The following is a 13,680-nucleotide window of genomic DNA, read 5'->3' on the forward strand; positions in this document are numbered from 1 at the left end:
CTCTCTGTCGCAGGTCCCGTCGCCAATGTGCTCAACACCGTCGCTCAGTCCCTCAACTTTACGTGAGTTACGTCAGGGGACAATCATATACTCCTGAAAAAAAAAAATGTTTCAGTTATATAGATAAAACCCAACACATTATACTGAGAACCATTTCTACTGTTACACATGTAGATTCTTCTGTAAGTCTCTCGTTCTGTCGTCTCTCTTCCACTTGTAGTTTTCTCGATCTTGTGTCTGTACCAGGAATGTAGGTGCAGAGTGATAAGACAGAATGTGTAAGAACATTCTCGTCGACGAAGTAACTGAATACTGTATTTATGATGTCTTCATTCTTCTTCCTTGTGATACCGTTAGATATCATAGCACCAGCGCAATTTCAACCAATTCTCTTCTATCATATTACATCTGTTGCAACATTTAATCCGGAGACGGTCTCCTCAGTTGAGTCAACATCTCCACTTTATATACGTACATACCACTGATGATGCAAGGCTAAAGTGGAACAAATCCTTTGGTAATTTTATCGCTTTGGGAAACACCTTGGCAGGGAAATGAACATCTGAAATCTGCGAGATTACGAGGGGAAAAGTTAAGCTTTACACCACTCTCTTACGGGTATGTATTGCGTGAATCATTGAAAATAATTACACTGATAACTGGTTAACAAGGAAATCAGCTACTGCATTGCCTCTGTCTCCCCTCTCCCCTTGTTAAAACTGTTTACTACGTCGTAACAAGGAAGATACTAGTGTCATATGGCGCAATACAATAAGGTCTATGGTGAGGTTAATGGAAACAAGCAACTTTAGCCTATTATGATCACCAAGCTGGACGTTACTTACAAGGAGACATTCACAATGATGATGAGGACGATAAGGGCTTGAGACACAAAGTGATCAACAAACGGGACATAGTTCCATAAAGCAGGTGTTCGGAATTGAATGATAGACGCGCAGTAGTAGCCATGTGGTCACTAGAGAGATGGTTTATGGATACATTACTTATGAGGGGTATCACTGGAAGGGGTATAGCTATGAGGGGTATTACTGGAAGGGGTATAGCTATGAGGGGTATCACCGATAGGGGTATAGCTATGAGGGGTATTACTGGAAGGGGTATAGCTATGAGGGGTATCACTGAGAGGGGTATAGCTATGAGGGGTATCACCGATAGGGGTATAGCTATGAGGGGTATCACCGATAGGGGTATAGCTATGAGGGGTATCACTGGAAGGGGTATAGCTATGAGGAGTATCACCGATAGGGGTATAGCTATGAGGGGTATCACTGGAAGGGGTATAGCTATGAGGGGTATCACCGATAGGGGTATAGCTATGAGGGGTATCACTGGAAGGGGTATAGCTATGAGGGGTATCACTAGAAGGGGTATAGCTATGAGGGGTATCACTGAGAGGGGTATAGCTATGAGGGGTATCACTGGAAGGGGTATAGCTATGAGGGGTATCACCGATAGGGGTATAGCTATGAGGGGTATCACCGATAGGGGTATAGCTATGAGGGGTATCACTGAGAAGGGTATAGCTATGAGGGGTATCACTGAGAGGGGTATAGCTATGAGGGGTATCACCGATAGGGGTATAGCTATGAGGGGTATCACTGAGAGGGGTATAGCTATGAGGGGTATCACTGAGAGGGGTATAGCTATGAGGGGTATCACTGGAAGGGGTATAGCTATGAGGGGTATCACCGATAGGGGTATATCTATGAGGGGTATCACTGATAGGGGTATATCTATGAGGGGTATCACTGAGAGGGGTATAGCTATGAAGGATATCACTGAGAGGGGTATAGCTATGAGGGGTATCACTGAGAGGGGTATGTCTATGAGGAGTATCACCTGTATTACAATATATACGATGAGCGTACCAACTGGCTGGTCTACTATTGCCCTCTCTGACATGGTTCCGGTCCTTGCTCGCCTCTTTCCCCTCTATGTAATAACCCAGACTTTCCTTCCTCTTAGAAGCATGCCTTGTTGCAGCCCATCCCTGAGAAAGGAGTCCGTTTTAACCCCTCCATGACAATCACTTCTGTAGTCTTTATGGTCTTTGAAACTATCCAGAACTCTCACCTTCTCAAGTACTTAGAATTCCATTTCCTTTTTGATTACTAGTAAGGATTTAGCATTGCCAGGTCTGCTGGTGACCTTCTCTCCTATGTTTCTCATCTCTGGTCCTTCTCCCTCAGGGATTTTGCTGAAACTTTTGTTGTGGCCTTTGACGTGTCAAAAGCATCTGACAGAATGTGGCATAAGTCTTTGTCCTCAAGGCTCCTTAATTCATTTCTTTTTTTTCAGTTTCTTTCTGTTCTTTTATGCATATCCTCTTCTGTGACTATTCCATTGTGGTGTTCGTTCATAGAGCGACTTTCCCTTTCTGTTCTAAATTATCTCTTTCCTACATCTAACTACAGTCACTCTCATCCTTCACCGCATTATATGTTTTTAGTAACCTTCCCTCCCGTCCCTCTTCTAACGCTTGTTCTCTTTCTCGTACTGAACTCAATTTCTCTCTAAATTCGGATCAGTGCAGCGCCACAGAACGGCAGAGCAGTAACCTGCTTAAATTCGTTGAGGCTAAAGCGCAAACCCGAGTTGGCCTTTGACTGGGGCATGAATGGCTGTGCCAAGTCACACACAAAAAAGATCAGTAACTCTAGCATGGTAGGAGAATAATTAGAAGCTTTCTTTTTAACACATATAACAATTGACGAGAGAAAGGAACGCTTCAGTCTGACCGAGAGCATTGTGCCCCCACTGAGACAGAGCCGTCCACCTCCAGGTACCGTCTGGTGACGCCGGAGGACCAGTACTGGGGATCTAAACTGCCCAACGGGACGTGGACGGGTATGGTGGGACAGGTGGACAGAATGGTAAGTTTTTTTCAGTCAATCATTATCTATGTTCATCTCACTCACCACTAAATGGAACCCTTGTCAAGGACAGACGTGCTCTAGCGATGCGCTCGCCGACCCAGTTTCAAACAGTTTTTTTTTTTGTGTGTGTGCTTCTTGGTGACCCACTTGAATCTTAGTAAAATCCTTGAAGATGACTCCAGCTTCTCGAGCTGCTTACCCTAATGCCATGTGGAGTTTACCAGGGATTTTCTCACCAGAGAAGGTGAGTACACTTTGTGTTTGTTCTGCGACGTATTTGATAAGCTTTGAGTAGGTGCTAGGGAAAAAAAAAAGCGAAGTCTTGGTGACACAAGATGTTACGATGAAAGGGTGGGAAGAACCTTGGTTCTTGGCGACAAAAGCAGTTGTGATACAGGAAACAGACACAAGTATATCATCTAGAGTAGATAGCGTAGATAGTAGAATAGCAACTGTTGAGACGAAGTTGGAAGAAACTTCCACCCTCCAACCTCGAGGATAACATGTCGCCGCATGACCGAACAACTTAAAAGCAACGAACTCCACTCGCAATAGGTTTAGCGTACTACATGAAATACATGATGATCATAGCATCATCGAGGTCTGGGACCAGGAGTTCTGTGCTAAGGGTAGAAATAGGAAGAACTTGTGGAGGCTGGAGCTAGGATAGAACACGTCCTAGATAAGTTTGACGACAGTCTCAAACAATCCCGATGTGATTTTTGTCGTTCAGTTGGAGACGAACAACGCACTTAATGTGAGATCGAAAGAAATATTAGCGAAGTATAGGGAACTTGTAAGCAAGTTTAAAGAAAATTGTGAGAAGCTTATAATATCAGGATTGCTGTAAAGGTGTGAAGTCGATTCCTATACCCTCAGTAGAATGATGGGATAAACAGAATTGAAGCTCTGTAGAGAGGATTGTGTATAGCATAGACCAGTGGAACCATTTTAGTCATGATAGATCTCTGTATGCCAGGATTGGTCTTCACTTCAATGGAATAAGGAAAGCCCGCCTTGGCAGAGTATTAGATGATAACATTAGGCCTTTTTTCTTTAGAGGTAAGCTACTCAGGAGAGCGAATCACGGTCGAGCTAACGAAGGAACTAGGAGAGTGGGGCAGGGTGAACGTGTATCTGTGGGAGGTGGGTCGCTACAGGGGGAATCTGAGTGTGAAAGGGATCCGAGGGGCAAGGCATCCAGTTTGAGCACTATAAATATAACGGTAGAGGATGGATGGGACCTTGGCGATAGGGATCCTTGGGGAGTAGCGGTAACTTCACAGGCAGAAGAATTAGCAAAGAAAGGTCAATTAGGGTCGGTTGGGGAGAACTCAGGTAGTATAAGCAGTGGGTTAGCACAGCTACAAGTTAACTCTCAGGTAACTTTTAGGAACAAGGCTGGTAGGAAATTCAGATCAATGGGCACCCATGAAAATCGCCAAGAATTAATCAAAGTCCAGAGAGTGTAAGGTCATAAGTCAGAGTAAACGCGAACAGGAAAAAAGACTTTCTATGAAAGTTAAGAATGTTTCCTAAGGAATTCTTCAAATATGTAAGGCAAAGGAAGACAGTAAAAGAAGGAACCAGACCAATACGAAACAAACATGACACACTAACTACTGACGACAAGGAAATGGCTGCCATGTTAATTATTCTTTTAACTCCATATTCACAATTGTAGAAACATCTCAAATACCGCAACCAATGAAAATGTTTCAAGGATCTGATGAAGAAGAGTTGAAAGTTAGAGAAATAAAGAGCTCTGAAGTACTTGAATACCTCGACCAATTAAATCCCACTTAATCCAATGGCCCAGATAACTTAACTCCAAGATTTTTAAAGGTCAGGAGACAGCTGATATACCCCATAGCAAAAATATTCAACCAATCTCTATCGGATGGTCAAATGCCAACTGACTGGAAACCAGCAAATCTTACTCCTATATATAAAAGAGACAAAGTGTGTGACTTGACTTGAACTACCTCCCAATTAGCCTTACGTCAGTATTTGGTAAAATGATGGAAAAAAAATAATACGAGATAAAATCATTAAGTTTCTAGAACACAAAATTATATCGGACAACCAACATGGTTTCCGCAGAAGATCCTGCCTGTCGAATTTGTGGGAATTTTTTAACGTTATATATTAGAATTTAGGCGAAATATTACCGTCTGATGTAGTATATTTAGATTTCCAAAAGGTTTTCGATAAAGTACCTCACAAGAGACTTTTGAATAAACTTAAAGCACACGGAATCAGTGAAGAACTCTGTACATGGATCAGAGGCTGGCTTAACAGAAGAAAGCAGTGTGTAGTATTAAACGGAGAAACCTCATATTGGCTAGACGTAATGAGTGGTGTGCCACAGGGGTCGGTCCTAGGCCCAATACTTTTCATAATATACATTAATGACTTAGAACTTGGTATCATATTTAAGATCTCCAAATTTGCTAACGATGCTAAACTAGGAGGTAGAGCTGTAAACAGGCGGGACTGTGAATTTATTCAAAAAGATCTTAACGCACTAACAAAGTGGTCAGACAGATGGCAAATAAAGTTTAATGTAGACAAGTGTAAAGTTGTGCACTTTGGAGACAAAAAAATAACTTATGACTATAAACTATTCGGAAACTCCCTAAAGCAAATGAATAAGAGAATCTTGGAAATGTCATTAACGAGAATCTGAAGTACACTAAACAGTGTCAAGCAGGAAGTAAAAAAAGGCAGCCTATTATTAAGATTCAAAGCCAGGAACATAGGTTACAAGACACGAGAAAGAATTCACACATTTCATACTGCTCTAGTAAGTCCAGTTTTGGTCCCCAAACTATCAAACAAAAGGCGAGGAAAGAATTAGAGCAAGTACAAAGACGCGCGACAAAATTGATCCCTTAGAAATCTGGCACAGGGGTCCCGGGTTCGATCCTGGCTATGAAGGTGCGCGTTCATATGCACTTTGTTCGTATTCATATACCTCTGCGTTGTACAGTTAGATTCGGTAAAATGCTATCTGCTGGCTATGTGCGCCTGATGGGGAAATAACCGGTGTAGACCCCGTTGCTCACCAATGTGAGACGAAGGGTATTCGAGTACTTAGTATACGAATAGTTATTTCCTATTAGCCAGCCCCATAGTCTAGCGGTTGGCATTCCCGCCTCTTGCACACGGGTCCCAAGTTCGATCCTGGCTGATGGAGGTTTGTATAATAATATATATATATATATATATATATATATATATATATATATATATATATATATATATATATACATATATATATATGTGGAAGTCGAGAACATTATCTCGGAGAGCAAAAATGGGTATGTTTGAGGGAATAGTGGTTCCAACAATGTTGTATGGTTGCGAGACGTGGGCTATGGATAGAGTTGTGCGCAGGAGGGTGGGTGTGCTGGAAATGAGATGTTTGAGGACAATATGTGGTGTGAGGTGGTTTGATCGAGTAAGTAACGTAAGGGTAAGAGAGATGTGTGGAAATAAAAAGAGCGTGGTTGAGAGAGCAGAAGAGGGTGTTTTGAAATGGTTTGGGCACATGGAGAGAATGAGTGAGGAAAGATTGACCAAGAGAATATATGTGTCGGAGGTGGAGGGAACGAGGAGAAGAGGGAGACCAAATTGGAGGTGGAAAGATGGAGTGAAAAAGATTTTGTGTGATCGGGGCCTGAACATGCAGGAGGGTGAAAGGAGGGCAAGGAATAGAGTGAATTGGAGCGATGTGGTATACCGGGATTGACGTGCTGTCAGTGGATTGAATCATGGCATGTGAAGCGTCTGGGGTAAACCATGGAAAGCTGTGTAGGTATGTATATTTGCGTGTGTGGACGTATGTATATACATGTGTATGGGGGTGGGTTGGGCCATTTCTTTCGTCTGTTTCCTAGCGCTACCTCGCAAACGCGGGAGACAGCGACAAAGCAAAAAAAAAAAAAAAAAAAATATATATATATATATATATATATATATATATATATATATATATATATATATATATATATATATATATATATATATATATACATATATATAATCATGACAGATGCCAGGAGGCCTGATTGGCCTACGACAGGGTTGTCTGGTAAAAAAAAAAGAAAAGATCAAGGAGTTCAACTTGACAAAAAGAAATGTAATCCCTCTCAGGAGTCTAACACGGAGGTGTATATATGTACGAATATAGTGCATATTAACTCACACTTCCATATAGCATACAAGCCTCCAAGAGCCAGGCAGGTTCTGTAAAATGCTATCTGCTGGTTGTCTAAAACACAGCCTGATGGGAAATAAAAAGTGGAGACCCCGTTGCCCACCAACGTGAGACGAAGGGACGATCATAACCTATCTGTAGTGCTCCCGCCTGCCACGCAGGGGTCCCGGGCTCGATCGTGGCTGTTGGAGGTTGGTATGTGAGAAACTGCGGAAGCTGGTGACGGAGTTTCGTAAAGTGTGTGAAAGAAGAAAGATGAGAGTAAATGTGAATAAGAGCAAGATTATTAGCTACAGTAGGGTTGAGGAACAAGTCAATTGGGAGGTAAGTTTGAATGGAGAAGAACCGGAGGAAATGAAGTGTTTTAGATATCTGGGAGTGGATTTGGCAGTTGATGGAACCATGGAAGCGTAAAGAGTCATAGGGTGGGGGAGGGGACATAAATTCTGGGATCGTTGAAAAAATGTGCGGAAGTCGAGAACGTTATCTTGGAAAGCAAAAATGGCTATGTTTGAAGGAATAGTGGTTACAACAATGTTATATGGTTACGAGGCATGGGCTATAGATAGAGTTGTGCGAAGGAGAGTGGATGTGCTGGAAATGAGATGCTTAAGGACAATATGTGGTGTGAGGTGGTTTGATTGAGTGAATAATGAAATAGTAAAAGAGAACTGTGGTGATAAAGAGCGTGGTTGAGAGAGCAGAAGAGGGTGTTTTGAAATGGTTTGGTCACATGGAGAGAATGAGTGAGGAGGATTGACAAAGAGGATATATGTGTCAGAGGTGGAGGGAACGAGGAGAAGTGGGAGACCAAATTGGAGGTGGAAAGATGGAGTAAAAAAGATTTTGAGTGATCGGGGCCTGAACATGCAGGAGGGTGAAAGGCGTGCAAGGAATAGAGTGAATTGGAACGATTTGGTATACCGGGGTCGACGTGCTGTCAATAGATTGAACCAAGGCATGTGAAGCGTCTGGGGTAAACCATGCAAAGTTTTGTGGGGCCTGGATATCGAGAGGGAGCTGTGGTTTCGGTATATTATACATGACAGCTAGAGAATGAGCGTGAACGAATGTGGCCTTTGTGTCTTTTCCTGGCGCTACCTCACGCACATGCTGGGGGAGGGGGTTGTCATTTCATGGGTGGCGGGGTAGCGACAGTAATGAATAAGAGCAGACAGTATGAATCATGTGCATGTGTTTATATGTATAAGTCTGTGTGTGTATATATATATGTATACGTTGAGATGTATAGGTATGTATATTTGCGTGTGTGGATGTGTATGTATATACATGTGTATGTGGGTGGGTTGGACCATTATTTCGTCTGTTTCCTTGCGCTACCTCGCTAACTTTCCATGGTTTACCCCAGACGCTTCACATGCCCTGGTTCGATCCATTGACAGCACGTCGACCCGGTATACCACATCCTTCCAATTCACTCTATTCCTTGCACGCCTTTCGCACTCCTGCATGCTCAGGCCCCGATCACTCAAAATCTTTTTCATTCCATCTTTCCACCTCCAATTTGGTCTCCCACTTCTCCTCGTTCCCTCCACCTCCGACACATATATACTCTTTGTCAATCTTTCCTCACTCATTCTCTTCATGTGACCAAACCATTTCAAAACACCCTCTTCTCCTCTCTCAAGCTCACTCATTTTACTACCAAACATCTCTCTTACCCTTTCATTACTAACTCGATCAAACCACCTCACACCATATATTGTCCTCAAACATCCCAATTCCAGCACCTCCACCCTAATCCGCACAACTCTATCCATAGCCCATGCCTCGCAACCATATAACATTGTTGGAACCACTATTCCTTCAAACATACCCATTTTTGCTTTCCAAGTTAACGATCTCGACTTCCACACATTTTTCAACGCTCCCAAAACTTTCGCCCCCTCCCCAACCCGATGACGCACTTCGGCTTCCATGGTTCCATCCGCTGCCAAATCCACTCCCAGATATCTAAAACACTTCACTTCCTCCAGGTCTTCTCCATTCAGACTTTCCTCCCAGTTGACTTGTCCCTCAACCCTACTGTACCTAGTAACCTCGCCCTTATTCACATTTACTCTCAGATTTCTTCTTTCACAAACTTTACCAAACTCAGTCACCAGGTTCTGCAGTTCCTCACCCGATTCAGGCACCAGCGCTGTATCATCAGCGAACAACAACTGACTCACTTCCCAAGCTCTCTTGTCCACAACAGACTGCATACTTGCCCTTCTTTCCAAAACTCTTGCATTCACCTCCCTAACAACATCATCCATAAACAAATTAAACAACCATGGAGACATCACACACCCCTGCCGCAAACCAACATTCACTGAGAACCAATCACTTTTCTCTCTTCCTACTCGTACGCATGCCTTAAATCCTCGATAAATACTTTTCAATGCTTCTAACAACTTGCCTCCCACAGAGCATCTGTATCAACTCTATCATATGCCTTCTCCAGATCCATAAATGCTATATGCAAATCCATTTGCTTTTCTAAGTATTTATCACATACATTCGTCAAAGCAAACACCTGATCCACACATCCTCTACCACTTCTGAAACCACACTGCTCTTCCCCAATCTGATGCTCTGTACGTGCCTTCACCCTCTCAATCAATAACCTCACATACAATTTCCCAGGAATACTCAACAAACTTATACCTCTGAAATTTGAGCACTCAGTTGTATCCCCTTTTCTTTTGTACAATTTCACTATGCAAGCATTCCGCCATTCCTCAGGCACCTCACCATGAGTCATACATACATTAAGTAACCTTACCAACCAGTCAACAATACAGTCACGCCCTTTTTTGATAAATTCCACTGCAATACCATCAAAACCCGGGTGCCTTGCCGGCTTTCATCTTCCGCAAAGCTTTTACTACCTCTTCTCTGTTTACCAAATCATTTTCCATAATCCTCTCACTTTGCACACCACCTCGACCAAAACATCCTATATCTGCCACATTATCATCAAACACATTCAACAAACCTTCGAAATACTCACTCCATCTCCTTCTCACATCACCATTACTTATTATCACCTCACCATTAGCCCCCTTCGCTGATGTTCCCATTTGTTCCCTTGTCTTACGCATTATACTTACCTCCATCCAAAACATCATTTTATTCTCCCTAAAATTTAATGATACTCTCTCACCCCAACTCTCATTTGCCCTCATTTTCGCCTCTTGCACCTTTCTCTTGACCTCCTGCCTCTTTCTTTTATACATCTCCCAGTCATTTGCATTATTTCCTTGCAAAAATCGTCCAAATGCCTCTCTCTTCTCTTTCACTAATACTCTTACTTCTTCATCCCACCACTCACTACCCTTTCTAATCTGCCCACCTCCCATGCTTCTCATGCCACAAGCACCATTTGCAAAAGCCATCACTGCTTCCATAAATACATCCCATTCCTCCCCCATTCCCCTTACCTCCTTTGTTCTCACCTTTTTCCATTCTGTACTCAGTCTCTCCTGGTACTTCCTCACACAAGTCTACTTCCCAAGCTCACTTACTCTCACCACTCTCTTCGTCCCAACATTCTCTCTTCTTTTCTGAAAATCTCTACAAATCTTCACCTTCGCCTCCACAAGATAATGATCAGACATCCCTCCAGTTGCACCCTTCAGCACATTAACATCCAAAAGTCTCTCTTTCGCGCGCCAATCAATCAACACGTAATCCATTAACGCTTTCTGGCCATCTCTCCTACTTACATACGTATACATTTGTATATCTCTCTCTTTACACCAGGTATTCCCAATCACCAGTCCTTTTTCACCACATAAATTGACAAACTCTTCACCATTTCCATTCACTAAACTGAACACCCCATGTATACCAATTATTCCCTCAACTGCCACATTACTCACTTTTGTATTCAAATCACACATCGCTATAACCCGGTCTCGTGCATCATAACTACAAACAAACTCACTCAGCTGCTCCCAAAACACTTGCCTCTCATGATCTTTCTTCTCATGCCCAGGTCCATATGCACCAATAATCACCCATCTCTCTCCATCCACTTCCAGTTTTCCCCATATCAATTTAGAGTTTACTTTCCGACACTTTATCACATACTCCCACCACTCCTATTTCAGGAGTAGTGCCACTCCTTCCCTTACTCTTGTCCTCTCACTAACCCCTGACTTTACTCCCAAGACATTCCCAAACCACTCTTCCCCTTTACCCTTGAGCTCCGTTTCACTCAGAGACAAAACATTTGCTTTGAAGAATGTATGTGAGAAATACTTAGAAAAACGCATGGATTTGTACGTAACATTTACGGATCTGGAGAAGACATATGACAGAGTTGATAGAGATGCTCTGTGGAAGGTATCAAGAGTATATGGTGTGGGAGGCAAGTTGCTAGAAGCAGTGAAAAGTTGTAATCGAGGACGTAAGGCACGAGTACGAGTAGGAAGAGAGGAAAGTGACTGGTTCCCAGTGAATGTCGGTTTGTGGCAGCTGTGCGTGATGTCTCCATGGTTGTTTAATTTGTTTATGGATGGGGTTGTTAAGGAGGTAAATGCAAGTGCTTTGGGTAGAAGAGCAAGTATGCCGTCTGTTGTGGATAAGAGGGCTTGGGAAGTGAGTCAGTTGTTGTTCGTTGATGATACAGCGCTGGTGGCTTATCCGTTCGAGAAACTGCAGAATATATATATATATATATATATATATATATATATATATATATATATATATATATATATATATATATATATATATATATATATATATATGTGTGTGTGTGTGTGTGTGTGTGCGTGTGTGTGTGGTGTGTGGGTGTGTGTAAATATATCATTCACTTTATATTCTATGTATGTACTTCTCTGATCGTCTGAAGGAAGTGGACATTGCCTTAGGACCATTTGGACTGACTGAGGAGAGAAGCAAGGCTGTAGATTACACTCGGTCATTCTTCTTTGACGATCGGAGCATTTTGTCAGCGAAAGGTCTGCCGGAGATCGACCCGTGGGGTTTCCTGTTCCCTTTCACAACCCTGGTGTGGGCAGCACTGTTGGCAGGACTGGTGACAGCATGGATAGCAGCGGTGATACTGGGCTACAATGGCTGGGTCTCTGGAAGGGCCACATGGGCCTCAGAGCTGCTCTTGCAACACTTCCAAATCATTCTTCGTCAGAGTAAGTGAACCCAGTGTAATGAAGGTAGGAAATTTTTATGGCATGAAACAACAATGTGATTTTGATATCGTAAAAGAAAATGATTTGCATATAACCACCATACGTTTAGATTTTAGGAAATATGCATGTGTAAAACTGATCTAAAAAAAAAAAGCTGATATACTGTTTAAGCGCTTTACCATAATAAGTAATCAAACCTAACTTGACCGACTTAAATGTTTCGAGATATACAACACCCAAACTTATTATGAGTTATAGTAAATTATCTCTTGTATTATACAAACTTATGAGTTAATTTTGTAACTTGATGTGACGTGAAACCAAAGCTCTGAGAAAATTTAGTCTATTTACCCGTCATTTGCATCAGCCATCTCTTTCTCTCTCTATCTCTGTAAGTGACCACTAGCCGCAAAGAAGAAACAAACAGCTTACTCCTGCCTCACACTTCACTAACCTCTACTCACAGATTCCCCACTCGCAATATACATAACACGGACCGAGCATATGCTTACTGAAATGAACCAATAATCACCAAGCAACCGCCCTCCCATATATATATATATATATATATATATATATATATATATATATATATATATATATATATATATATATATATATTATCCCTGGGGATAGGGGAGAAAGAATACTTCCCACGTATTCCCTGCGTGTCGTAGAAGGCGACTAAAAGGGGAGGGAGCGGGTGGCTGGAAATCCTCCCCTCTCTTTTTTTTTTTTCCAAAAGAAGGAACAGAGAAGGGGGCCAGGTTAGGATGTTCCCTCAAAGGCCCAGTCCTCTGTTCTTAACGCTACCTCGCTAACGCGGGAAATGGCGAATAGTTTGAAAAAAAAAAAAAAAAAAAAAATATATATATATATATATATATATATATATTATATATATATATATATATATATATATATATATATATATATATTTCTTTTTTATACTTTGACGCTGTCTCCCGCGTTAGCGAGGGAGCGCAAGGAAACAGACGAATGAATGGCTCAACCCACCCATATACACATGTATATACATAAACGCCCACTCACGCACATATACATACCTATACATTTCAACTTATACGTACATATACATACACAGACATATACATATATACACATGTACATATTAATACATGCTGTCTTCATCCATCCCTGCCGCCAACCCGCCACACATGAAATGACACCCCTCACCCCACCGCATGCGCGCGAGGTAGTGTCAGGAAACTACAACGAAGGCCAAATTCGTTCACACTCAGTCTCTAGCTGTCATGTGTAATGCACCGAAACCACAACTCCCTTTCCACACCCAGGCCCTACAAAACTTTCTATGGTTTACCCCAGACGCTTCACATGCCCTGGTTCAATCCATTGACAGCACGTCGACTCCGGTATA

General features: G+C 42.2%; 1 protein-coding gene across 1 annotated transcript in view; it reads left to right on the top strand.

Annotated features, from left to right (window-relative positions):
• Positions 1-13,680, top strand: part of LOC139753541 (probable glutamate receptor) — a 79,056-nt gene that overhangs the window by 14,011 nt on the left and 51,365 nt on the right. Inside the window, 3 exon segments of the mRNA XM_071670189.1 lie at positions 1-62; positions 2,804-2,894; positions 11,984-12,281. Of these exon segments, the coding sequence (XP_071526290.1) occupies positions 1-62; positions 2,804-2,894; positions 11,984-12,281 (451 nt within the window).

Source organism: Panulirus ornatus, chromosome 14 (assembly GCF_036320965.1).
Source record: "Panulirus ornatus isolate Po-2019 chromosome 14, ASM3632096v1, whole genome shotgun sequence".
In the NCBI taxonomy this organism is placed as follows: domain Eukaryota; kingdom Metazoa; phylum Arthropoda; class Malacostraca; order Decapoda; family Palinuridae; genus Panulirus; species Panulirus ornatus.